The sequence below is a fragment of the Anomalospiza imberbis genome, chromosome 1 (assembly GCF_031753505.1).
Source record: "Anomalospiza imberbis isolate Cuckoo-Finch-1a 21T00152 chromosome 1, ASM3175350v1, whole genome shotgun sequence".
NCBI classification, from domain to species: Eukaryota; Metazoa; Chordata; class Aves; order Passeriformes; family Viduidae; genus Anomalospiza; species Anomalospiza imberbis.
Genome location: NC_089681.1, coordinates 95,598,152 through 95,623,549, shown reverse-complemented (window position 1 = coordinate 95,623,549; position 25,398 = coordinate 95,598,152). Strand labels below are relative to the sequence as shown.

Genomic DNA, 25,398 nt, shown 5'->3' with positions numbered 1-25,398 from the left:
AAAACTTTATACATTTTCTAGTGCATGTGACACCAGAAGGAACCATATAATCTAGATAAAATGTTGCATCGTCCTTTGAAGCAGCACTCTCTTCATGTCCCACAGTTGAAGGGGAATAAAATTTGTGCCACAAGAATACCAGATTCAGTTTACATGGATCCATGTGTGCTTGGGCAATCAGGTTCATTTGGAAATACTCTCTCTAAAGTGTGAGCTGCTGCTGGATCACAAGGGCCATGGCTGCTGCTGCTGCTGCTACAAGACAGTTTGCAGAATTGACAATAGGGTGTATATTGACTGAAATGAATTTTGGACATGTGTGATTATCTTGTCATTTGTGCCTGATAAACACACAGCATATATGCTAGACACAGAGTGAGAGAAAATTATTTTAAATAAATTAATTTCCATAAAAATACACTTTCTGATAAAGTACATATCAAGCTGAGTTTTAAAACACTTGTTCTTTGTGAATCTTTTGAATCTGTGCTGCTGTTTAACACTATTGTTTATAATCAAAGCAGTGAAAATGAACCATGTTTCCTGTAAACCTTGTGACCTTTCTTTGTTTCTGTATCAAACTTAGCTTATCTTATGAGGGTAAGCATTAAGTTGCTTACTAATGCAGTATGTACTTTTTTGTGTGTTTGTGGTTGCCTTTTTTTTTTTTTTTTTTTTTAATCTTCTTTATAACTCTCCAGCTCAGAGATCTGCCCAAGAACTGCCTCTGGTGGAGAAGCAAAGTACTGATAGTTTTCCTGTTACTGGAGGGAAAAAAATGGTACTGACTGGTCATAACTTTCTGCAAGACTCCAAAGTCATCTTTGTGGAGAAAGCTCCAGGTATGTCTTTTCAATCTAGACTCCAATCTGCCTTCCCCCCACTCTGTCTGTGTCAGATGATGAAAGCACAAATATGGTAATGACATTTCCTTCTGCACATAATACGTTTTCTATGTCACTGGACAAAGCTGTGGAAAGGATCTGAGCCATGCCTAATGCTGAGGTTTCACACTGTGACTACTGTAGTTACAGGTGGACAATAGAGACATTGAAAGTCAACCTTTGGCATTTGTTTATTGTAGCAAACCATGAGTGTAGCAGGCAGGATCTGTGAGAGGGGTTCCAAATCTCTGGTGCCATGTCCCCTAAAGCCTGCAATACAGTGCATCTTCTTAAACATTTCTGTAATTTGTGCTGCTGGTAGCGTGTGTGCACCTTTGTCTCCTGTGGCATTTAAAAGGCACTAGCTGAGGAGGGCTTGGAGCGCATACATTCATTTGAAGGACAGGTTTACCTCGAGGACTGAGGGAAGCACTGAACACAACTTCCTCTCGCCCAGCACTGCTCCTGCGGTGCTTTGGTGGTAGGACTGGTTCTCCTGGAGAAGAGTAGCAGGCCAGGCTGAAACAGGGAAAATGACATGAAGTGGGAGCTGGGGCTGGGGCAGGATGTACCTGCAGGAGCAGTGGATCACAGAGTGGCAGGATGTACCTGCAGGAGCAGTGGATCACAGAGTGACAGTGCCTAATGGATGTGAATGCCCCCCGCAGGAATAAGTGGGGGCAGTGGAGCTGGGAGTCAGTGTCAGGCTCTGAAACGAGACTGCTAAGGATAGTTCTGAGTCTTGTTTTGGAAAGGGTTTCCCTGGCGCTGGCACAACCTATGAATTCCTCAGCTGCTGGCTGAGCACCCCACCCCCACCCCGAACTTAAAACAATCTTGGGCACTCCTCAGGCTGCGTGCACCAGCTTTGACACTGCGCCTGTTTAACCCTTTATGTCCACAAGGTTCCCACACTGCTCTCCTGCCCATAGTCCGTACTGGCACCACAGGAACTTGGGCCATGAGGCAGGATGGCAGGGAGAGCAGGGGAGGCTCCAGAGGCAAAAACACCCAAGTCTTTGGGCTCAGCAAGCTCAGGACAAAAGCGGAAGACTCCCCTGAAATTCACCAACAGAATCCTGGGTTGATGAGGTTTAAGTTGCCAAAAGTGCCTTGGCAGAGGTAATGCCTTGGCTTCTTGGGGAGAACCAGTTGGCACATTTCTGTGAACCCCAAGCACTGCAGCACACACAGTGGGGATGTGTCTGTGACATCAGCAGAAACATCCTTTTTGTTTCTTAAGAAAGTTTTTTGAAAAATAGGAAAAAGGTGGTATTGCAATTGAAAAAAAATTAATTCTCTTCTCTGTGTTCCTCCCAGGGGAGAAGAAAATTAATGTCTACTTTACTTTAAACTTCCTTTGCTGCACAGAACTGGGTTAGTGTGACATGTCACGAGTCCTCGATCTGTCTCATTACAAGAAGGAAACCACATTAAAGGGCGCCTTCCTTAATACTTATTTCCTTTCCTCTTCCTTTTTTGAGTTGAAAAATTTTTAAGTATTTCGTTCCGAAGGACTGTGATTGTGATGCTGTTTGCTGTGTGTGTTACCACAGCATGAATCTGAACACTGTCTCCCTACTCCTATATTCCTATACTACATTAGGTACACTAAAAACAGGATATTCACTGTATAGCTTTCAATTACAGAATTTAAGGTCCTGCCTTTTTTTAGTAGTCTCACTGTAGGTTTGTTGCAGTTACAGAGCAGTATAGCCTGCAGGGGCTGAGCCCTTAGAGTCGGAGTGTAGCATCTCCAGGAGCTGCAATAATTGTGTCAGTAGAAATGACACACAAAAAGTAAAGCTGCTGGCTAATCTGGGCTGAGCAATTTCTAAGGCTTCCATGGTTTGTGTGCTATGCTGCCTCAAACAGCTCGATGCATCGGAAGCAAATAAGAGCAATGTATCATTACCTTAGTGGCAGACTGCTCTGGCTGGATTTTTGAAGAGTCACTGTATTTAATGTCAAATGAACAAGTATTAGCAGCCTTCACTTTTGTAAATCGGCATGGGGTGTTTCTTTCAGCTCTTGAACATCAGTGAAAGTAGGTCAAGAGAAGGAACACCAGCATAGTTTCTCTTTCTCTTAGAGAGCTGGTTATGAACTTCTGTGATTAGCTGGAGACATTTATTAGTTTTGCTGCTGTTGCCACTTTTGTTTTTGAATTTTGAATGTTAATCACATTCCTAGTAGGTAGCAGCCAAACACAGCTATTACAGAGTAATAGATCAAAGTAATAGATCATTGTGCTCATAAAGTGAATGTATCTTTTTTATAAAATTTAAATATTGTATTACATCAACTCATGTCTTCAGTCCTTACTCAGACAGAGTCCCCAAGCTGGGAGGCAGTCTCCTGGAGCTTGTCTAATTCCTCCTAGTCTGCATAATTAATTGGATAATGAAAGGAGTTTGAGAACAGTTTCTGTTTGCCTTTTTTTCCCCAGCTTTTCCTAAGTCTGCTGAGTGCATTGTGGTCTGCTGAGTGTTTTTCCAAGCATGAGTCCCAAGCTTTCTGTCTTCAGGGCTAGCCCTCAGCTGTTGTAGTCTCTGGAGGAATGGCATTATCCTGGCCTCTTTTGGTGGGGGAGTCAGTCTAAACAGTGACTCATACAAGAGGGAATCCCTGAAGAATGATCAAATTAATCTTTCTGCCGGGAGGATGGCGGGGGGGGTGGGGGGGGGGGGGGCAGCAGTGGCTTTCTGCTTTCAGCTTAACCTTTTACTAGCTGCTGTTCAGCCAAGAAGTTTATGAAACAGGGCAAAACAAACTTTGCAGCCCTATGACTCTGTGTCTCACACAGGGAAAATGAGGTATCCAGGGGGTGAAGGCACAACATACTGAAAGGACCACAGGAGAAGCGCTGTGAGGACCTTCTCTGGAAGGAGAACGCCCTCATGGTGAGGTCTGGCAGAAGACACCCCTTTGGATAAATAATGACTATTCAGAAGTGGACTAAAATTTGCTCAAGTTTCTACAGTACCATAAAAAAGTTCTTGCGTGTTGATGTGAGGCCTTATTTTGCCAGATTTTGGGCAATATTCTGTAGCTTGTACATCACACAATATTTTCCAGTGATGAGCAGTAGTATAAAATGACTGTTGAAGAAACGTAGCAGTAGTGAAAATGTGAATGTTAAATGTACTTCAAAAGGTTCAATTCAATTCAAATTCTGAATTATTTTAAATTCAGAATTTCCTTAGACTGGGGAGTCCCACAATGACTGACCGGTTAAAAATTATACTAATAATTATTTTCTTATCTCCTTTCACTTTCTGTCTCTCTTTGTAGTCATGCATTTCTCTTCCTGAGGTTCAAAAGTGTCTTGTGCATGTTGTGGATGTTGAGTGCCACGTTGAGGATGGCCAACACCTGTCTATTTGTCAGCAGAAGAATTAGTACTTTGTAAAATACTGAAAAGTCTGCAACTCCTTACTGGCCAGGGCCCTTGATGTCTGTAGGCTGAGGGTTGCTGTGGCAGCAAGGTGTGCATTTTATCTACAAAAGTAGGTGAAATTAAATTGGTGTTTGTTAGCTATGGCAGGAAGTGTTTGGCTAGGAGTGAAAATGCTTCCTGTTAACATGAACATCTGCATGGATCACGATCATGGAATTATAACAAAAGACTGATTTAGTTACTTAAAATTTTAAAACTTTTTATTTTATTTGTAGATTATAAATGTACCAGGCAACAAAAGTCTTGAGGGAAATTCAGAAAAAGTAGACATGCTTGAAGAGTGTGTTTTAGGGATTGCATATCTATCAGAAACCTTTTTTTTGATAATGTATTCTGCAAACTTTTCAAAGCTAATTTTTAAAGGTAATATGAGTTACTAAACACAAAGCAGCACAAAATCCTAACTAACCGAAATGACCAGATGTTGGCTCTTAGTATATCAGATTATGATCAGTGATCTATAAAACAGATCACTGCACTGAAAAAATTCCAGTTTTCATCCCTCGGTTCACAAAATGTATCCTGTAACTGATGAGTGAAAGCTCAGTGATGAGACACAAACCCAGTATTCCAAGGGACAGTGCACAGGAAAATTATGGGTACGTTATGGTAAATTACAGATTGTAGTTCTTGGCATGCTGTAGGATATTTTGGGATAGAAAGAGTATTTTGGGGGTTAGGAAAAGTCTCATATTGAGATCTGAAATAGTTAATCTACCCTGAAAATCCCTACTTACTCAAAAATTGCTCCTCACTCCTGTAGCTTTTAACACTGGAACTAGCTCAAGTATTTCCAGACTTCACAGATTTGGCCAAGTCTAGACATACCTAAAATAACAGGTTAAACTGATGAAATCTTTATAATCAATTCGTTACTTATGGGCAGAAACGGTCATTGGATGTGTTATTATTAATTATCATAGGGTTGAGTTGCCACTAGTTAAGTCAGAGCTCCAAACCCATCTCTTTGCTTTTGTGCTTAGTGACGAGAGCTCAGGGCAAGGGTTTTAAAGAGTAAAAAGGCAGAAATGTAACACGTAACTTCACTATGGGATTAGTTTCTCAAATAACAGTGACTTTGGTACTATGATTCTGGGCTGTTAATGTTGAGGGCCATTTTGTCCTGGTCAAAGGCCATGTCTAATCTTCCCTGTAACAAATGCCCTTCCCTGAAGATGCATTACTCTCTTTGAAGGACATTTGTAGTGTTCACAATATCTCTGAGTAACTCCAGACTTAGAGGCTTCAGTGGTTTTGAACAACTTGTTAATTACTCAGACTTCAATAGTAATCCTTGCACCTATACAGTTCTGTAACCTAATGGCATAATATCCTCAGCTATTGTACCCAAAGTCTTTGACACTCAAAGTTCCTGGAAGATGGTGAAATAAACCGTGTGTAAGAAACATTTCCTCCAGGGATTTTTCTTTTTGAATATTATCAAACAACTAGGAAGCTTTTCAGATTTGGTTATTGCTTCAAATTCTTCATTCTGCTTCATTCTGTGTTGTTTTTATTTTGTTAAATGGATTTTTCTGTCAAAACTGTTCCTCCTCTCTGCTGAACAGGTTTTGCTCTTAGAACATGAAGGTGTTGATGTGTAGTAGTTATAACTAGAGCAGATGAAAGATAACTGGGTGAAATCACTAATACAATTTTTTTTAAATATATATATGCCAAAGGAAATCATAACTTTCTTTGAGTATTTCAGATGGGAAAACTTAACAGTTTGCCTGCTGTTAGATGTGTGGTAAAGCTCGGTCAGCTGAATTTTTGCAGAAGAGAAATGTGATGCAGAAAAGAAGGAAGCTGGATGAATGTAACTGTCCACTCTAGCATTTCACAGGTTTTTTGTTCCTCTCAAATTTCTCTGTCTCTGGCAAAAACTGGAGTCAATCAGTTGCTGCCTTAAGGTACAATTGTCAGTCTTACAAATTCAGTTCTGTTTCCCACATGTTGTGTGAGCAGAATTTATCTTGTAATGTGGCAGGTAACTCAAATACAGTCCTTTAGCTTCAACAAAACTTACAAAAATTTCTGGAAAGTGATATGTTGACAAAACATTTGAGTGGCATGTGAATGGAACAGATGTGTTGAGGAAGCATGTGGGCTTTTTGGTTTGACTCAGTTACACTGCGGAGCTTAGGGTTTGGAGTCTGTTTTGACGTGATGTGATGAGATGGTGAGATGGGTGACCTGAGTCTTGGCAGAGCTTCATGTGGTAAAAGATCTCACATTCTCAGAGATCTTTCCATTGCTCTTTCCATTGCCAGTAGCAGTTTGGGGGGCAACTGGCCAAAAAGGGGTCATGTTTCACACCAGTAATCATACTGTAGCTCACATAATAAATAAGCAAGTGGCAAAACTCTCCTTGCCCCTCTAGTCAGATAGACAGATACTACTTAATTTTGTCTTTATCTGTCTGTTTATCCAAGTTCAGGACACACGTTTCAGTTGGCAGTGAGCAATTGCATGCTGACTCATGCACAGTGAGGTTAAAAATTCGGGAAACTAGATAAACTGGAAACTTCAAAGGGATACAAGTTGGGAGCATGGAGTTCACGTGAAGGTCACTTGAACCTAGATCCTGGAGATGTATTGATAGCTGAAGGGGTTTCTGGCCACTGCCCAGAAACAGATATCCTCAGGCAAATTATGTCATCAGATTCTGGAGTCATTTGATGGTGGAACCCTTTCATGCGCACAGAGGAGTAGTGATGCAGCTTATAGGAAATGTCAGCACATTTCAGTTTTTCCTGGCTGTTTAGTCTAGGGAATGGTGAAGACAGAGTGGGACAGCAGCCATACACATGAGATGGTGTTAGCAGCAGCAAGTCTCATCCAGGGTGTTGCTCTCACAGTGAAGAATGAGATCAATCAATCACAGATACTTACTATGGACAACAAAGAAATAAGGAATAACCACATGGTCTCAAAAGTCACTTGTCAGAGTAATCCTGTAAATTTTTTATTATTGTAGAAAATGTGGCTGAATGTTTCAAGTTTATTCTTTCATGTCTTCCAGACTGAGTGACTTCAAGCAGCTGTATCTGTGCAATCAAAGCTTTGTCTCTGAACTTTTACAACTAGCAAAAGATTTCAAATAGTTATTACTGTTACTGTTCCAGTAGGACTGTCTGTCCAAACACACAGGAATTCACAGCCCTTACAAGAAATCTGAGAATCTAACAAAGCGATCAGTGCCTAAAGACAGTGGAGGAAAGAAGTATGGTTGGTTGACCTCAGCTGGCTGCGGTGCCCACCAAGCAACTCTCTCGCTCCCCCTTCTCGACAGGACAGGGGGGAGAAAATAAGATGAAAAAATCTCCTGGGTCATGGTAAAGACAGTCAGTTACTGTCACAGGCAAAACAGGCTCCACTTGGGGGAAATAATTTATTGTCAATTAAAAATTGAGTAGGATAGTGAAAAACAAAGGTAAAACTGAAAACCACCTTTACCCCTTCCTCCCTTCCCAAGCTCAACTTCTCTCCTTCATTCCTGACTTCTGTTTCCTCTTCCTGATTGGCACAGAGGGTCAGGGAATGGAGGCTTTGGTCAGTCCATGATAGCTCTTCTTTACCATTGCTTCCTTCTCATACTGCCCTCTTACTCCAGTGTGGGGTCCTCCCATGGCAGACAGTCCTTCATGTACTGCTTCAGCATGAGTCTTCTCCACAAGGTTCTGTCCTTCAGGAACAGCCTGTTTCAGTGTGGGTGCCCTGCAGCCATTGTTCCTGTGAGAAAAACTGCTTCTGCCTGGGATCCCCTTCACAGGCTGCAGCTCCTGCTGTGAGCGTGGGCTCTGACTGGCTGCATGTGGATCTCTGCTCTGGTGTGGTTGTCTCCATGGGCTGTAGGGGCCCAGCTGCCTCACCATGGTCTTCCCCACAGGCTGCAGGGGAATCTCTGTTCTGGCTGCAGGAGCACCTCCTCCCTCTCCTTCACTGCTGGGGGATCTGCAGGGGTGTTCCTCTCACTTATTCTCACTTCTCTGTCACAACTGCTGCAGTTTTTTTCCCCTTCTTATGTATGTTGGCAGAGAGGTTCCACCAGCTTTGCTGATGTGCTCAGGTTTGGCAGCTCAGGTCCATCCTGGAGCCATCAGGAACTGGTTCTCTCAGACATGGGAGCAGCTTCTGGAATGTTCTCCACACCTGCAGCACAGCCACTAGCCAGACCTTGCTAAGTAAAACAATACAATGGGATGCCTTCAAAGTCCTCACATTTTTTAAGGGAATGCTTACTTCCTTTGCAAAATGACAACTTGTCTCTTGTTGCTTTCCTGACATCATTAAGAATTGGTTCATAAGATGGGTAGCATAAGAAATGTGGAGAGAACTGAGGGAAGAGGAGCATGTTCCTTTTAGGTCTGTTGAGGAAGTAAGATTGCACCTTCAATGTGGAAGAAAATACAATGACATTTAAGAGAGGAATAGAGAGATAAATTGTTTCCAAAGTGTGCCTTGTTGCTGAGAGGCTGATGTCAAGGCAGAAAATCAAGGGATAGCAGGAGGGACCTCTAAGATTGAGCCTCACCTTCTTGGACAAGGGAAACGAGAAAAGGGATATGAGGGAGACAATGAGATGGAAAAAAAGGTAAAAATGCTGTTCAAAAATATCTGCCAAAAAGTCACAAGGAGTTGCCATAATGGGAAGTTTCTCGAAGTTGAGAAAAAAGTTGCAGTCATGCAGTTGAAGTGTTTGTGTCTCCAAAAATAATGAAGAAGGAGAATTTAAAAGCATTTGGATCAAATTTACATCTTAAGATGAGAAATAACTAGAAGTAGCTATAGTACAGGTGGTGGTGCTGGCATCCAGCACAGAAGTAGAGGAAAAGAATTGTTCATGAAAGAAAAATTTGGAACTTGATTTAAACTGGCTGTGAGGTTCATTACTCCAATAGTCTGAGAAAATATGAGACAGATTAGACTGAAGAAGATGGACCAGGAATATTTTTCTCCGTTTCAGCTGCAGAGTCACAGGTTCCGCCTACTAGAGTTTCCCAGAGGAAAGTAAAATTGTGAAGACAAGGGGATGACGTGAATGTAATCAAAACCAGAGTGAACTGCTGTCATGACTGCTGGTGGGTGGCTGTGCTGGGTGTGCTTTTCTTGACCTGCCTGCTCTAGAGAGATTTTTCAGGGATGTCAAGCTGCAGTTTTACTTGGAAGTTGTGTGTCTTAGACCTGGAATTACTTAAAGTTATTAAATAAAACCCTCAGACCAATGATAACTTGAATAGGGGGAGGTGCCAGAGAGCACAAATTGCACAACCAGCTTCCATTCTGCTGAAAATAGTATCTGGCAGGTATTTCCAATGGTTTTGGCTCAAGACGAACCTCGATCTGTCAGTTGTCAGCACTGTGCCTCCTTTTAATTACCTGGACTAAAATTACAGTTCATTTGCAAACACTGGAACTCAGAATAATTGTGTCTGTTAGACATACTGTGGTAAAAGGCAGCTAAAAAAGCCTCACCATTCAGGCAAAGTGAGTCCCTCAGCTTTTGGCTTGCCCAGCTGAGCAACCACAGAGGAAGCGTGTGCCTGGCACTGACTCCAAAATACGGTAAGATCCATTTTGTGCTGGATTTTTACACCTGCTCGCTGCATGACATTGTTAATTCCAGGTAATGAAAAGAGTAAAAGTAACTCGAGAGTTATTGAAGGCAAACAGACCTAAGTCTACATGGCACTCAGCTCAATACTGCAAAAATGTATAGCTGAAGAAGTGGACAAAACACATATGCTGCAAAAATGCTTATGAGAAGACACCAACACATACAGCACCTTTGATGTGGAAATAAAAATAGGTCAGTTATGCCTGAGCCCTGCCGTGCATGGACAGAGGCATGCCACAAGGCATGCCAAGGATGGGGAGCAAAGCTGTGGGGAAGTCTCTGTAGCAGCACAGTAGGCTGTGAGGAGGGCAAAAGAACATCTGGGGGACTTTCTGGCATGGAAGAGGGAAATAAAGTAAGTGAAAATCAGACCAGCTGTGTGGTCTCATAACAAAAGTGGTGTAACAGCAAAGAGTAGAGATGAGGGTGGCTGGAGAGGCAACATGCTGGGCAGTAGGCAGGCCATGGCACCCGCAGGAGCTGCACCAGGAGGTGGAGCTGCTCTGAAGGTGGCTCTGGGACTAGGAGACATCTTGCTGCTCGCAGGTCCCTAAGAGGCTGAGATCTCAGGAGAGCAGAGTGCCACTGAGGAGATCAAAAGAAAGGTCCTGGCCACTTACAATGCAGATACTTGCTTTCTGCTAGGACACATTGTATTTCTGAATGTTTCATTGCTCTCTTGCCCCATCTTCCATGTACATCCCATATCAGACTGCTTGACTGGTCTTGGTTCCTCCTTAATGCCTGACCCTTGTAAACATCTTTAAGATGTACACCAGTGTATCAAGATAGGTATAGAATCCCACCCATTTGGCGGGATCCCCTTCCCTTGCTGGTGTCCAGCTGGGGAAACATTGTTTGCAGCAAGACAGCTGTAGGACCAGCTGAGAAAACTGCCCTGACTGCTTGTGGTATCCTCAAATCCAAAAGGCTGCTGCCCTTGCAAAATCTGGCTGCAGTACACCCATGCCAACCGATAAGTGCCAGCTGGTGAGACAGTGCCAGTGGGTCGTACCCAGAACTGCCCTAGGGAGTGCTGTTCTCCAAGCAACAGAGCTTCCACCTCACCTCTTTCATTGCCAGTCCAGCTTGCCCTTCCCCTGGAAACTGATGGCACCTCTGCAGAGAACTGGATAACTCTTGAGTCCAAATGATGTGACTTTGCCATAGTCTTCATCCTCTTCTTTGCACAGAAACCTATCCATTCCTTCTGAACATCTTCACAGATCAGTTGTCGCAGTGTCATGAGGGCACTCACCAGAGGAGAAGGGTAGCAGTGCAAGTCAAAAGCTTTCAAATTCTTCATTCCTCAGGGATTTAAATATGCATCGTTAAGGGCCAAATAGGAGGGCAGACAACCTTTGCAGGGATCCTCCAAGTGACACTGCATTGCATCCGTGCCCTGCCTGTTGTGGACATGTTAAAGTAATCTGGGCTGTAACACAGAAATTATTGTTCGGGGTAATCTCACAACACATTAATCAAGTAGTGGGTTCCTTTGGGAGGATAGGGCTTGTTTCACCATTTTACTTGGAATATATGAATTTAAATACAGATTTACAGTGCAGCCAGTGCAGTCAAACTGTGTTGAAGCGCAGACTGGAAGAATATAAAATGTACCCTGTGTACAGGCGGTGAAATCCCAGATAATGTCTTTTCTTCTCATATCTCAAGTGAACACAGGTCCACTAAAGAATACAGACTGTTTTAATCTCCTGTAGTAAAGTGGAATCACTTAAATATATCTGAACATTCCCATTATGCCCATTTCATGGAGGCAAGATTTAAGTGGTTGCCAGATGTTATACCGTCCTGACTTTCCAAGCTTAGGGTTTTTTGCATTTGTATATTCTTCCCCCTTTCTGCAATCCATCATTTTGGAAAGTTATGCTGGTGGTTTGATTGTTTTGAGCTTGCAAACCCCTGACACTATGCTTGCAGTTCCCTGAGATAAAAAGGTAAATCCAGCCCTAGAAACCCCTGGGGATCTCTCTGGATGGGCAATGGTGAGGGGGAGATGCTACAAAAATATCTTTGGAAAGTCTTTACAGCTCTTTGTGTTGCTCTTCCATGAGGAACATTTGTATGTCATGGTCTGCAAGGCTCTATGGGTGAATAACTGAATCTGATAGATTTACACAACTACTTTTTAGCCCTGCTTCTGTGTTAGAACAGACCTTTACAGTGCCTTTTTATGTGGAAATATTGTAGCTGGGTGTGGTGGGGAAGCCACTTGGTGACTCATACTGCAGGGAATTCTCTAATGAATTAGAGTATTTTTACTTCTGGACTTGTGCACAGTTTCCTTCAACGTTGGAGCGAGTGGCCGATAAGAGCAGGCTACAAAGGCCCATTCACCGTTCAGCTACCCCATGTTAAAACAGGGTGTTTATGCCTTGCAGAGCTGAAAATCCACCCCTCATAACATGTAGGTTCACAGCATTTTTGTCATTAACAATCCCAGGTGCTTCGAGTTTCACAGCAATGAAGAAAACAAGGCAGAAGCGGATAGTGGTGAAGCACACACGGAGCAGGGATGACTATAAATAGCAGGGATGGGTCTGTAAATATCAGGCTTCCTGACCAACCTGGTGTCTTCTGCTGGCAGTAGTGCTGATGGCCACCTGTCAGGACAGCCTCCAGCCTGTGCAGAACGGGTGGGAGCAGCTTCACCTTTCCCCAGCACTGCTGCTGTCTCTTTGGAGGAGGAGGGATTTGAGGATCATTCATCCAGCCCGTGCGTGGTTCCCCCTTGAATCCTTGGCTCTGTCGGGTTGCTGTGGGCAGTGAGGGAGCAGGGCACTCCACTGGGGACTCTGCAGGGCTTCTGCCATGCCGTTCTGTGCATGGATGTTTTGGGTTTATTTCCATTTGGTAAAAAAACCCCTCACAAATCATAAGACACCAGTATAATACCTTGACCCAACTTTTTAGCTATATAAAGAACTGTCTTTCTCTTCAAAATATTGCACTATAAATCTTAAAAACGCCAAAACAAAGCCAGGCATTTGGTTTGGAGAAGATGCTTCTTATTACTTTGTAAAAGTAAATAGTGAAATGAAACGGAATGAAATAAGACCTTTGGAAAAGCTGTTTTCTCCCTTTTCCTTCGTGCCTTCTCCTCTCCTTCCTCTCCTGATTCCATCTCCCCCCGTCCCTGTATAAAAACTGCCCATTTGGGTACGGTAATTCCAGAGAGCAAACTTTAACAGGAATGCCTGAAATGTGTCTGCTTCAGCTTTGTGTTATGTCTGTAATTTGAATTATTTGCATTTTGGAAAGGTATAAATTGCTCTGGTGTACTGGGGTTGGCTGGTGGCCAGGAGGGAGTTGCCTCAGGCCCAGACCAGGCGCGTTGCTGCAGATGTGGCAGGCGTACAATGGAAACTTTTGTGGGCGAGCAGCCCTCACTCCTCCAACACAAGCTGACAGGAGGCGGCATCCCACCTGCTCGCCAGGCTCCCCGGCAGATGGGCATTGAGGCAAAACCATTTTCTCCAGCATAGGCAGACTATCTCGAGGCTTAGGGTTCCCATAAACCATTCCAAAGCCATTATTCCCTTTTTCCCCCCTTTTTTTCTTTTTTTAATTTCATCTGAACTGTTTAAACCTGAAAAACATGTTTACTGTAAAAGGTTGACGTAGTGTTCTAAGGTTTCCCTCCTGGAACTGGTCCCAGTCCATGGGCATTGAGATTTCCCTCTTGGTTCACCAGACGTAATATGAGGAATTGTCTTTCTTTCTTTTTCTTTTTTTTTTTGTTTTTTTTTTTTTTTTTTTTTGTTTTGTTTTTTGGTCTCTTGCTTCATAACAACTTTTGCTCCCTGTGTTTTTGTTAAATGAAATGTCACTAGCTGTTAATGAGTTGTCTATTCCCTACTTCTTCCTTCTCTTCCCTCTCCCCTCAGTTGCCAATGGTCTGGACAGTCCCAAGGGAATTTCTTGGAGCAAAACCCGTATTGTTCTTACTAGATTCCAAAGGCAAGCCACGGCTCTGGATTTTCATTTTTCTAATAGTTTAGTTTACAACATCTAAAATATTTCTGAACAAACTCCTTTTGTCATCATGAAAATTTCAAAAATGCATAAAGGCAGTGCTGCATGAAATAATTGAAAGAATAGCTGAAGATGGAGTAATTTTGAATTTTCCTGAAGTATTGGCAGAAAATAAAAACCAGAAACCTGAATCAGATCATTCGTCTTGCAAAGCACAAATTAAACATAGTAAAAAACCTGAACTTCTGGTAATCCATTTACAAAGGCAAATTGAACACATGTTAACTACTGGTCTGGACGTCTGTAGATTAAAAAAAAAAAAACAGCCCAGCAAACCCCTTCCAAAGCAGAAGTTCCTACACTTCGCAAAATGTGTGATAGTGTCAGCTTTTATAGATGATTGAATTAATTAGGGGCAGGGAGGGAGTGCTACAGAGGCTGGAGATAAAGGAGGCTGCTCCCAGACAGGGGATGTGTCCTGGCTTGCTGAATTTTGGTCAGGGTTTTCTACTGACAGCCCAGGAGAAGCATCTGTTGGATAAATTGTGAAGTGATCACCAGTCCTCCCAAGAAGCCTACTTCAATTCTGGCACTCTCCAAAGGCATTGTTAAGGAGTGTCAAGCACAGTCTGGTTGCTCCTTCTCTCCCTGCAGCTGAACGTGGCAGTACTAATTAAAGGGATTCCTCTTCCAGCATCACAAGTTAAAATTTAGGAAGAAACTGAGGGTAGATCTGCTAATTGTTTTCTTATGGAAAGACCTGCCAAATCCACTTTGGTATTTGTGCTGCAGCCTTCATGTTATGCTTCTTCAACATGTGCTTCTTCTTTCAATCGCCAGGGATTGTCCCTCAGCAGCATTCCTTTCACAGTAGGACAGCTGTATACAAAAATATTATTTACAGACATTTGTAATAAATCAGGCAGTTCTAAATGTGTCACCTCCATCCTGGCCATGAAAGTGAAGAGAAAAGAAAAAGTGCATTCACTCTTTTACCTTTCAGAAGGCTGTTTTTCTAAGGCAGGCCCACATCCACGTGATGAAGTTCAAAATAACTAATATTTGCATTTGCATGTCCCAATGCTGCAGTAAATGTACAAAAGAGATGACATAAAGTCTCCATTTCCCCTTCATTTTGGTAACATCTGACAGTGGTGGGACTCGTGAAGCTGCATGTGTCTCCACTGCCCAGCTTATCCAGCAGTCTGCTTATGGCCTTTCATTTGTGTTTTTCTAGGCCTGCAGAATGGAAACCTTACATTCTGTATTACTTTTCTCATTTCTTTCCTATTGAGGTCTGAATATGCAAGGAAATAAAAGCCCACCTTGTTTTCCAGTGATTTCTGTATCAGAAATGTACAGGAAAAATGACCAGACAAAGCCAGTTTCGCCCAAAAGACATGTTCGCAGAAAAAGTTACAGTTGTGGCTTAAATCTATGTTTTCTTGAAAACAGAAATTTGGTAAATTTGGAGGACCCAACACATCACTAAAAGCAGCTCCAGAAGTGGGACCACTTTGTAGCTGAACAAAACCAGCTTCAAAATGGAGTCTAAAGCTGTGTTTCCCAGCCTATGGCCTTGTCTTTTGACCCAAGTAGCAGAATTATGACAAGCCAGACTAGGAGTATATTAAAATCAAATCCTGCATGGCTGAGTAGCTTCCCCTTAATACTACCTTACTTCTTGTATTGTTTAATATTAATGTTGAATATGACTTACAGCCCAGGTAGTGTTCAAAAGGCATCATAAGTAGCAGTATTGTTGTCTGAAAGTTCAGTGAATTGAGATGGAAAACAGTTGCATATTTTGTCCAGGCTAGTGGCAGAGCAAACTCCCAGTGTCTCTCCCCCATCACAGTATCATGCACTTTGGATTGTGGTTCTTTCCTTCAGAAGGGGCTCCCGTCACAGGTAACCCCGATGGTCTCTTAATTGGGCAACACTTTGGGCAATGCCTTGTGAGAGCTCCTTTTCACATATGCAATGCCCCTTCAAAGAGATTGTTTTTGTGAAAGTTGTTCCTTTCTTGGCTTGGGAAAGGAAAAAAGGAAAGAACTAGATATCTTTTTCTGTCTTTTAGATGGTCACCATGTGTGGGAAATGGAAGCCAAAACGGACAAAGAAATGTGCAAGCCAGTAAGTCTGCATTAAATAGTTTAAGATCAAGATGAAAAATGTATATTGCCTTCTCCAGCACTGTTACTAAAGAGGGATTTCCAAGGCTTTGGCACTGAAACAGAACAAGTACTTAGGCCTCCCCTCCTGGAAATCTTTCTTTAACGTGAGCATAGGGTAAAAAGCCTTCGCTGGAAGCTATCCCAAAAGGAGAAGAGACTATTTGGAAAATATTTTTTCATTGTCCAGGATGGGCCAGTTCCATCTGCTCATCTTCTGTCTTGCTGGGTCAGTTCTTTCCTCTGCTCCCAAAGCAGTTTCTGATCATTTTCCTTGGCTTTCCTCTGTCTTCAGCAGGAGAAACATGAGGCCCCTCACAGGAGATAAGCTCCACATTGGAGAAGTGTGGCTCCCTCAGCCATGACTCTGAGTGGGAAGTACATCCACTATTCCACGTCTGCAGGAATATGCAATACTTGCAAACAATTTAAAGATCTCAGCTGAATTCAGGCCAAATGCTAAGAAGAGAATTCCCTGTTACTCTTTCCAAAAGCACCAAGGGAGATTTTGATGGTCATAGCAGATTCACTGTGCATATGTGTAAGCTGATGCCCTAGAAGCTAAGTCATTCCTTAGCCCCATGCTGGAACATTTGGTTTCTGACAGTGGGAGATCATCTACACATTCTCCAGCCCTTTTCCATGTTGTTAGATGTGCTTGCAACAGTGAATCTCCCATCCACAGTAGCTACCATGCTTAAAATTCCCTGAGTTATTATATAAAAATATATTTCACTGTGGAAAATGGAAATATTTGACTAATGCTGTTCTAAGCCTTTCAAAGGAAATATTGTTAGGTTCAGATATATCAGGGATGACCTGCCAACTGAGCTGTTGTGCTTTCTCCTGCTGAGTTAGAGACCACAATTTGATTGTGGTCCCAGATTCTTGACAGAGGCAGGCTGGATAGAGCCTTGTCCATATGCAGTATCATATTTGCTGTCCAAAGGGAAGAAGTAAGGGCTAGTGATTTTGTAAAGATCTGAGCCATGCTAAAATAATTTCCCTACTTCTAGAATCCTTGGCAAGGACGCTGGGGTTGGTGGGAAGCCGCCCTTGCCCACAAAGCCCACCAGTTTCCCTACAGAGAGTGTTTCTCTTCCTTCTTGGTGTTAACTTTTCAATACTATTGTACAGCTAGACTGCCTTAGTTGTGCCTTGACTTTCTGATTTGTTGCTTTTGCAGAATTCATTGGTGGTTGAGATACCACCTTTCCGCAATCAGAGAATTACCAGCCCTGTTCAGGTCAACTTCTATGTCTGCAATGGGAAAAGAAAGAGAAGCCAGTACCAGCTTTTCACCTATCTTCCTGCTAATGGTAACAAAACAAATTCCTTATCTCTGCTAGTAAAAGTGAGAGATAATGACAACACATGGTTCTAATGATTCTTTAGTAATTCAAATATTTTGGAAGTATACCTGGTACTATGAGAGTGAGAATAAATCCAAGAAAGCTGCCTTTGTCTCTGCTCCCCACACAAGAGACTGCCTCTGTAGATTATTTCCATTTGCATTGGTGGCAGAGACATGTTGAAACATGGGCTTCTGCTTTTGAGAGCTGAAGAGCCACAGCACTAACTCAGATGTTTGTGAAAGCACTGAGCTCTCTGCTAAGCCACTGTCAACCCTCGGTCTGACTTTTACCCAGAGGGTAAATTGCATTCAAATAACATTTCTAAATTCACACCACAATATTTTTAGCATGCTGGGCTCTGAGCTGGAGGTGGTGTGTGGATTCCCCTTGCAGTCATCTCACACCTTGCTGCCTTGCACAGGGTGAAAATTGAGATGGAAAATGGGGTAGAGATCGGAGTGCTCCATGTAAAATGCTTCATGGATGGGAAATGTTCAGAAACGTGACAATTTTTTTTTTGAGCTTATATTGGTAGCTGTGAAGAGACAATAAAGTCACTCATGATAGCTGAATTCCAAGCAGGCTTGTATGAAGATTTTAATAGCTAGTAAATTTAGAATTTTTTTAAAAAATTATTATTTGAAATGGCTTTTTTTACCAAGAACACTCTTTGGGGACAAGTAGGAAAAGGAGACTGGTTGTTTTGTTGTTGTTGTTTGGGAAGCAAAAGGAATTAGAAAAAATTATTAAGCTATGCTATTTTGTAGACTTTCCAAGAAAAAATATTCCTTCTCTGGGAAATACCAACAAAGCAATATTCAAGTCATATCACATGACTTGAAGAGACATGCTAACTTTTTGTAGGTGAAATCCCATAAAATACACATTTGGAATTTCACCCAGTTAGCATGTGTGCACTTTTATCGGGACTTAAATTAAAAATAAGAGTACAGGAAACCTGACATGGCAACAGAGTGCTTACTGCATATGTTCTGTGTAGCTATGCTTCACTGAATCAGCCTACTTATGCAAACTTCATTCCCAGTGGGGATGTCTGTACATTTAAAGACTGTTCATCTCTTAAACTGGAAAGAAAAAGAGTTGTTTTTCTCTTCCACAACACTTTTCAACAACTAAAATCCATTGTAGAGGCAATCAGGTATTGCCTTGTCACCCAAGTTACCCTCGTAAATATTTCAGATTCAGGCCTCTTCTCAGCTGCTGTTTATTTAGCAGCATCTTCCCTCCAGCCTTTAATAGGCCTTTTTTTACCATTGTATTCTAAACCCTGGCAATAGTGTGCACTCCTGCAGAGTTGGTTTATGCTATCACTATTCTGTGTTTGGGTCATTTGATGTGAAGAGATGGGAATACATACCTAGTGACAGCAGACTTAGTGACAACAGGGAACCAGCCTAGACTTTATTCTGCAAAGACATCTTTAATTATGGTAATTGTTTAAAACATTAGGAATCTTGTTTAGTCTGCTGTACCAATTTAAATTCAAGTGAAATATTTTCATTTCAGCGTGAGGAAAACTGAAAGAAAAAATGTAACACCAGAGTAGGGTAAAAGCAGTTATTCCTAGTAAATATTCTTTCCATTCATATTTAGTTGTCCATTCACATTCTCTTGATACATATGTATATATGCATGTAGGTAGTTGAAAAACATGTTGCGTTCTTTGCAGCATCTCCCATAACAGTGGTAAAGGTGAATGTGCTTCTGCAATCATCAGAATTAATAGTATAGTGTATTTTTATTACGCTTGTGTTGTAATGCCTGTGTTACAGCTGTAAGGTTTTACCTTTCTATGGCTGGTATTTTTTTCCATCATGCCTTTCAAAGATAGATACAATTACCTCCACTATATATTTAGAAACCATGTACAGTGATTGAATCAGTCATTTATGCTGCTGTATTTCTAGGAGATTGAATCAGTCATTTATGCTGCTGTATTTCTAGGAGTCATTTTAGGCTTCATTTGATTTCAGTCACAACATTATTTTACTGTTTCAAGGCATTGTAGAAGAGCAAAGTTTAGCTTATGCAGAAAAAATTACCTGAGTCAAGAACCACTGGGTGGTCGGTGTACAAAAATGTAGATAAGATAAGCATGATTTTGGCCCAGGTAACACTTTGTCTGTTGTTTAAACAAATTCCACAAAGAGAGAAAGTGTAGAGATTTGACAAGCAAATGTCAGAGTGATCATGAAGTGTAAGATGTGGTTTTACACAAATGAGATGGTATCCTGTAAGCTGCTTCTTCTTCTGTGCTTTAGGACTAATCAAATGCTGCATTTCAGTGCCTACTGTAGTTTTGCAGGTATTTCTATGTGAGGGAGGTTTTAAAAGCTTCATGATGCACATCAGACATATATTTTACAGCTCAAGTGGACTGTGCCAAAGCAAAATACCAAATGTGGATGAAAGCCTAAATATTGTGTGAACCTCCTGGCCGTGCTCCTGGGGTGGGTGTGGGTACACACAGACCCGTGGAAGAGCCATGGGCTCGCTGTGCAGCTCCCACCCCCCACAGCGGGTCAGTAGGTGCTTTTCCTGTAGCTCCTATTTCTCCTCATTCCCTAGGGGAAAACAGCCAGTGGATCCAGGGACACATGACCTCGGTCATCCCACCTCCCATGGATGGTCCTATAGCATCTCCATGGAGTACAGCTCTGTGACATGCAGCCAGCACAAGCTGCCATCTCCAGCAGTGCCATTTTGCCGCCACAGGGCTTCTTCTGTGCTGCAGAGATGTGTCAGGATTGTACCTTCCCTCTGTTAGCTTAAGTGTTTGGCAGAGCAGGGACTTACTTGGTGAAGATGAGCTTCTGCTTCAGAAATAAAAAACTACTGTAAAAATGAAAATCTTACTGATCTGTAAATGTAAAGTTTAAATAACATAGCAAAATAGAAAGTAGATGCTTCTCAAAAGGAGCCAAGGTCTTGAAAATGGGCTTGCTTAAGTCTTTGGCTTGGGATAGATTGTAAACCTAAGTACTCATAATCCGTTATTAATTTAAATTTTTATTTACTGTTTTGCTAAATTTGAGCAACTCCTGAATCCTGTATTAGCTTACATTGTACAGAAATGACTGTAATGTCATTTTTTTAGTATTACTTCAATGATACACATCACTGAGCAATTGCATATCAGTTTTGTCCTGGAGCCTGCAGGCTGTAGGCTCTTGAGACTCCTCCACAGACATGCCTGACACAGATATATAAGTATTTTCCATACCATTCTGGCACAGGTGAATTCCTGCAGCTCATATGGTAAGTACTGATAAATTTTGCATTGCCACATCCCATCAGAATTTGAGGAGGAAGACCCTGGACCAGACACTGCAGTCAGGAGTCTGAGCAGAGCACAATGAGCAGACCCTTGGATGTTCAGCTTTTAAAGTGCCCCACTACTGCGGCTCCATGCAGGGATCCCTGCAGCTCTGTTACATGCAGCAGAACATTTTGGAAAACCACGTTTCAGGGTTAAACTAACCCGGAGAGTCTGAAGAAGAACACAGGTGTGTATGCTGTGGTTCTAAATCCTGTGTTTTCATCTAAGAAAGCTGAAGGAGTTCTCATGCTAAGAAGACTTTAAACAATGAATTATAAGGATTAGATTTCTGTCTGTTTAGATTTCTTTTAAGTAGGTGCAAAAAAATAGAGGAAATGTTTTCAAGAACTTATTTTTGCAGATAGGATCGAGTGCTGTCTGTGTTTTCTGTTATCCAGCAAGTACTGATATCAAGAATGTTGAACACAGGAAAGTTTTTCTTTGAATTCAGTGATATTTGACTAACCAGAGACAGGCTAGATTGTCCAGGAAATATTTAATAAAAAGGAAAAAGGAAAGTTGATGTGTTTCTTCTACTGGAATGAAAAATATACTTTTGCAAGAGTTGATGATAAAGTATTTCCAGTTTCTGTTTCTGTCAGGCTTCTTAATTGTTAAAGCATTATTAAAAGACCATTTCATTGCTTCTGTTATTTATTAAAATGGTGTTGATATTCTGGGTAACTTTTACTTTGAGATGCGTTTCACTACCCACCGGGCCCAATTTCCAGCTGCACAACCTTCACTCACAGATACAGCTTTTCTGCAGTTCTTTGCCTCCCTGCAGTCATCTGCACAAGTCTCCGAGATGTTGAACCCCTCTGAAAATCTGGCCACAGTGACTTGGTGGGGATGGAAGTCCTTTGAATCTGTGGGTGTGGAGCTGTGCTGAGAGCCTGCCTGTGGTGACTAGATGTACCTCAGTATTGTGGTTTTCAGCCCAATGGCACAGACGTGAAGCTCTTAACATTGTAGAATAGAATTGTAGGATATCTCAAGTTGGAAGAGACCCATAAGGATTATTAAGTCCAACTCCCCACTCCTTGCAGTACCACCCCTTGCTGTACATCTGAAAAGGGTGAGTGCTGCCCAGAGCACATTGTTGTCAGCATTCTCCTGACTTACTGCCTCTGCTCTAAAATTATCCCCTGCCCACCATACAGATGGGTGCAACAACACTTTTCTCATGGCTGCATTGAACAGCCATGCCTCTGTTCCACCTTAGCCCTTCCACCCACACCTCACTTCCTAAGTTAAAAGATGACATCAGCCCCCTTAGCAGAAATAAGGATGCAAAGTGTTGCAACTAATGTGGCACAGCATGTGGCTTGTACTGATTGTCTCCTGACGCCTCTCACCTTTCAGTATTTGTTGAATTTTCCTACTTGAGGTCAGCAAAATTACTAGCCTAGTCCTTTATGCAAAACAATGGTGATTTGGGGGCTGCTGGGGGAGCAGGGCCAATGCAGGGCCTGTGTTGTGCAGGGACCGTATCTGGTGGCTGGTGCAATACAGCCTCAGCAGCGTTTCAACAAGGGGATGGAGTGTGGATGAGTCAGGTCTGGAGCCTTGGACCTGCTGGAGGTGTTTTCATCCCCAGGAGCATCTGGACTGCTGCAAAGCCAGCACATAGCAGGACAGGGCAACAGAAGGGATAGGGTGAAAGGTTGGCCCCAGGGGATTTTTATTTTAGGTGAAAATAGGAATCACAGTTACTCATTTTTACACTATACACTGATACAGTTTATTTTGTTTTGGCTACTCAGTGGCTGATTGTTACTTTTGACATTTAGCAGAGTGAAAGCAGGTGAGTTTTTGTCAGAGTCCTGTTCTCATTTATGACAATCACAAGTTCTTCATCACTGGGTGTATCAGCCCCTCCACTCCCATCCAGGAGCCATGGGAGGACTGTGGAGGAGCAGAGCAGACATATGTTGCACTCACCAGCATTACACCTTGAGGTGCTGGGTACCCACTGGAGCTCCCTGCACTTCATGCATTGCTCACATTTCATCTAGGTGGCATCCATTTTCAATAGTAGACAGAGCCCCGCCAGCTGCATCTGACCTGCAGAGTCTGTCTTGATCTGTGTAGAGAGGCATATGAAGAACACTGCCTCTCTGTGGTGTTCCATCTTCACCCAGAAGGCCAGGAAAAAGCATCACCTTTGTGATTGCCCTGAGAAAGGCAAGGGTGGACAAGTGGTCTGTAGAAGCCCCTGGCCGTGTCTCATCATCACCAATGATCACTCCTAACAGTTAACTTCCAGTGCATAAAGTTATCTTTTGTCAGTACCTCAATTTTCAGATATTCCCCTTCGGGTGAAAAAAACTCAGCCTGTAGTTTTGGTCATTGAATTCCTCTGCATGAGCATTTTGAGCACTCCTTGCCTTGCTTCCCAGTGATTTCACATGCAAGCAGGGATAAAGTCAGCACTAGTGGTGTAATGTTGTACAGCATCATCAAAAAAGACCTCAGCCTGGTGGATTTTACCATCTGACAGAGGTGACATAGGAAGCCCTGGCCGGTGCAGACTGGGTATTGTGTACAGTTAAACATCCAGTTGACGGCAGTAGTGGAGCCAGGTGCTGTGCCATGCTGTGGAAGCAACAGTAGAGCAGCCCAAGTGGACATACCACAGGACTTGATTTTCCTATTCAACACTATAGGATTGGACAAAGTGTTACAGTGAAAGATTGTGCCTTTTAAGAATTTTTATGTCTTTATTTTGAAAGAAAGCTAATGCATAATCTTCTCTACCAGCACAACACAAAATGTCCTCCACCTACTTTCTGCTTCTCCCCACCTGGTTTAGAATGGCACGCAACAAGCTATAATCTTCTGTCTCATAAATATGTGTAGAATAACCTAATAGTTTAACAGCTGTTGAAAAGCATTTAGCACATGAGTTAGCTGGAAAGCACTTCCAAAGCAGATAATGTCACTGTCTGAGATTATGTGGTGAGGTGTATGCACAAGGTTTCCATCTCCCCAGAGCTATTCTTGTATGAAACTGTACATACTCATCTGAACCAGTAAAAATCTATACATAAAACCCAAAAAGGGCTGGCAGGCATGCTTTAGAGTTAGCCCTCCTGATGAGTAGCACCAGTAGTAGTGTACATGCAAGAGAGGGTGAGTTGGGATACTTGTACAGATAAAAGTTGTACACACACATGTGCTCCTGCAGTGTCTTGATGGCAGGAGGCTTCCTTTGTGCCTGAGTCACCATGCGCTGTATTTAGTAACTAAAAGCAAAGGCTTGATAGTAGCTTGACCTTTAAAAATGTTTTGGTTTAATAGGTGCCTACGGAAAATACCAAGTTCACAAACAGCATTGCACAGGTCCCTGTAGTTGACTGTCTCACAAGATCCCTGGGACTGAGTGCTCATCCCTTGTCGCTGAGGTTGCCACTGCTGCACATATGTTGGCTGGTCATTTCAGAAAGTTTTGCTCAGCCATGTTGCTGGGGTGTTACTGAAGCAAGGATTATGTTTTGTGAGGGCAGCCAGACCCTTTCTTCTCCCTAGCACCGGCTGCTCCACAGTCAGAACAAGGGGTGAAGCCTCAAGTATGCTGGATCCAGCCAGCGCTGCAGCAGCAGCCAGAATTTTGTCTTTGCACAAATCCAGAGTGGCTAAACTGCACATGGAGATGTGTCCACATCCCTAATTAGTCTCTGGTCAACCAGCAGGAAAGCAGTGACAGGAGCTGGGGTGACCAGTGCAGTGTCTTCTGAAGGTGTGCTGCCACCTGACTGACAAGGAAGGATTTCAAAGGCACAAACAGCCTTTCAGAGCTCAACTCAGTTATGGAGATCTAAATAGCTAACTTCTCAGCTCTCTTTGAAACTCTCATCCCAAATTCTTACCAATTGCCAGACATTTAGTCCAGAAGTTGAAGAAATGTGTGTGTGCACATGATGAAAAAGGTAGTGTTTTTATTTTCATACTCTTAACTAAAATCTGTGTGCAGGTGCCAGGGAACTACGTGATAGTCTGCACCATGAAAGGAAGCTATTTTGTTGGATAAGTTCAATCAAACTTAAGGGTAAAATAAATCTATTTTAGTACCATAAATGTCTACACTGATAATACTACATGGAAACGGGAATTAGATAGTTGAATGTTAATCAGGATAAACATCTGTTTAATTGATAACATTTTATTTTTTCAGTTCACATATTTTAATAACATTCCTCCTCCCAAAAAAATAAAAAGTTTAAAAACCCATCTGGACTGCTGAAGTGCAAAAGCAAACACACACTTGTTAGAATTGTCAAAAAATATATATAGCTTATATCTGAGCACTTTCTGACTCCCTTTACTGAATGTGCATGATTTATTATTTTTCTTCTAGGTTTAATATATTTTTACCTGCTAGTAAGGCCTTTCATTTAAATGTGGGCTTGCAGTACTGGCCGAAATATTTCTCCCAGATTCAGACACACACAGAAGGACCATTGTCTTCCACCAGTGCCTTGGTATGATGTCATAACCCTGATCTCTCTGAGTAAGAAGCTTTGATTTATAGCTAGGGCTGCTGCCAATGTTTGGTTCTTAGAACTT

At 42.3% G+C, this 25,398-nt stretch overlaps 2 protein-coding genes across 8 annotated transcripts in view; both read left to right on the top strand.

Moving 5' to 3' along the window:
* CTDP1 (CTD phosphatase subunit 1) overlaps window positions 1-25,398 on the top strand; it is a 318,905-nt gene that overhangs the window by 74,043 nt on the left and 219,464 nt on the right. The gene's annotated exons all lie outside the window — the stretch shown is intronic.
* The window catches only part of NFATC1 (nuclear factor of activated T cells 1), a 110,651-nt gene that overhangs the window by 48,016 nt on the left and 37,237 nt on the right, over window positions 1-25,398 (top strand). For 6 of the 7 annotated variants that reach the window (XM_068200807.1, XM_068200789.1, XM_068200769.1 and 3 more), the window contains exons 6-8: window positions 702-842; window positions 16,041-16,096; window positions 17,321-17,453. In XM_068200807.1, coding sequence (XP_068056908.1) covers window positions 702-842; window positions 16,041-16,096; window positions 17,321-17,453 — 330 coding nt within the window. Of the gene's footprint in view, window positions 1-701; window positions 843-16,040; window positions 16,097-17,320; window positions 17,454-20,078; window positions 20,886-25,398 lie in introns of those variants that run through there. The other variant, XM_068200815.1, reaches the window with a different exon arrangement.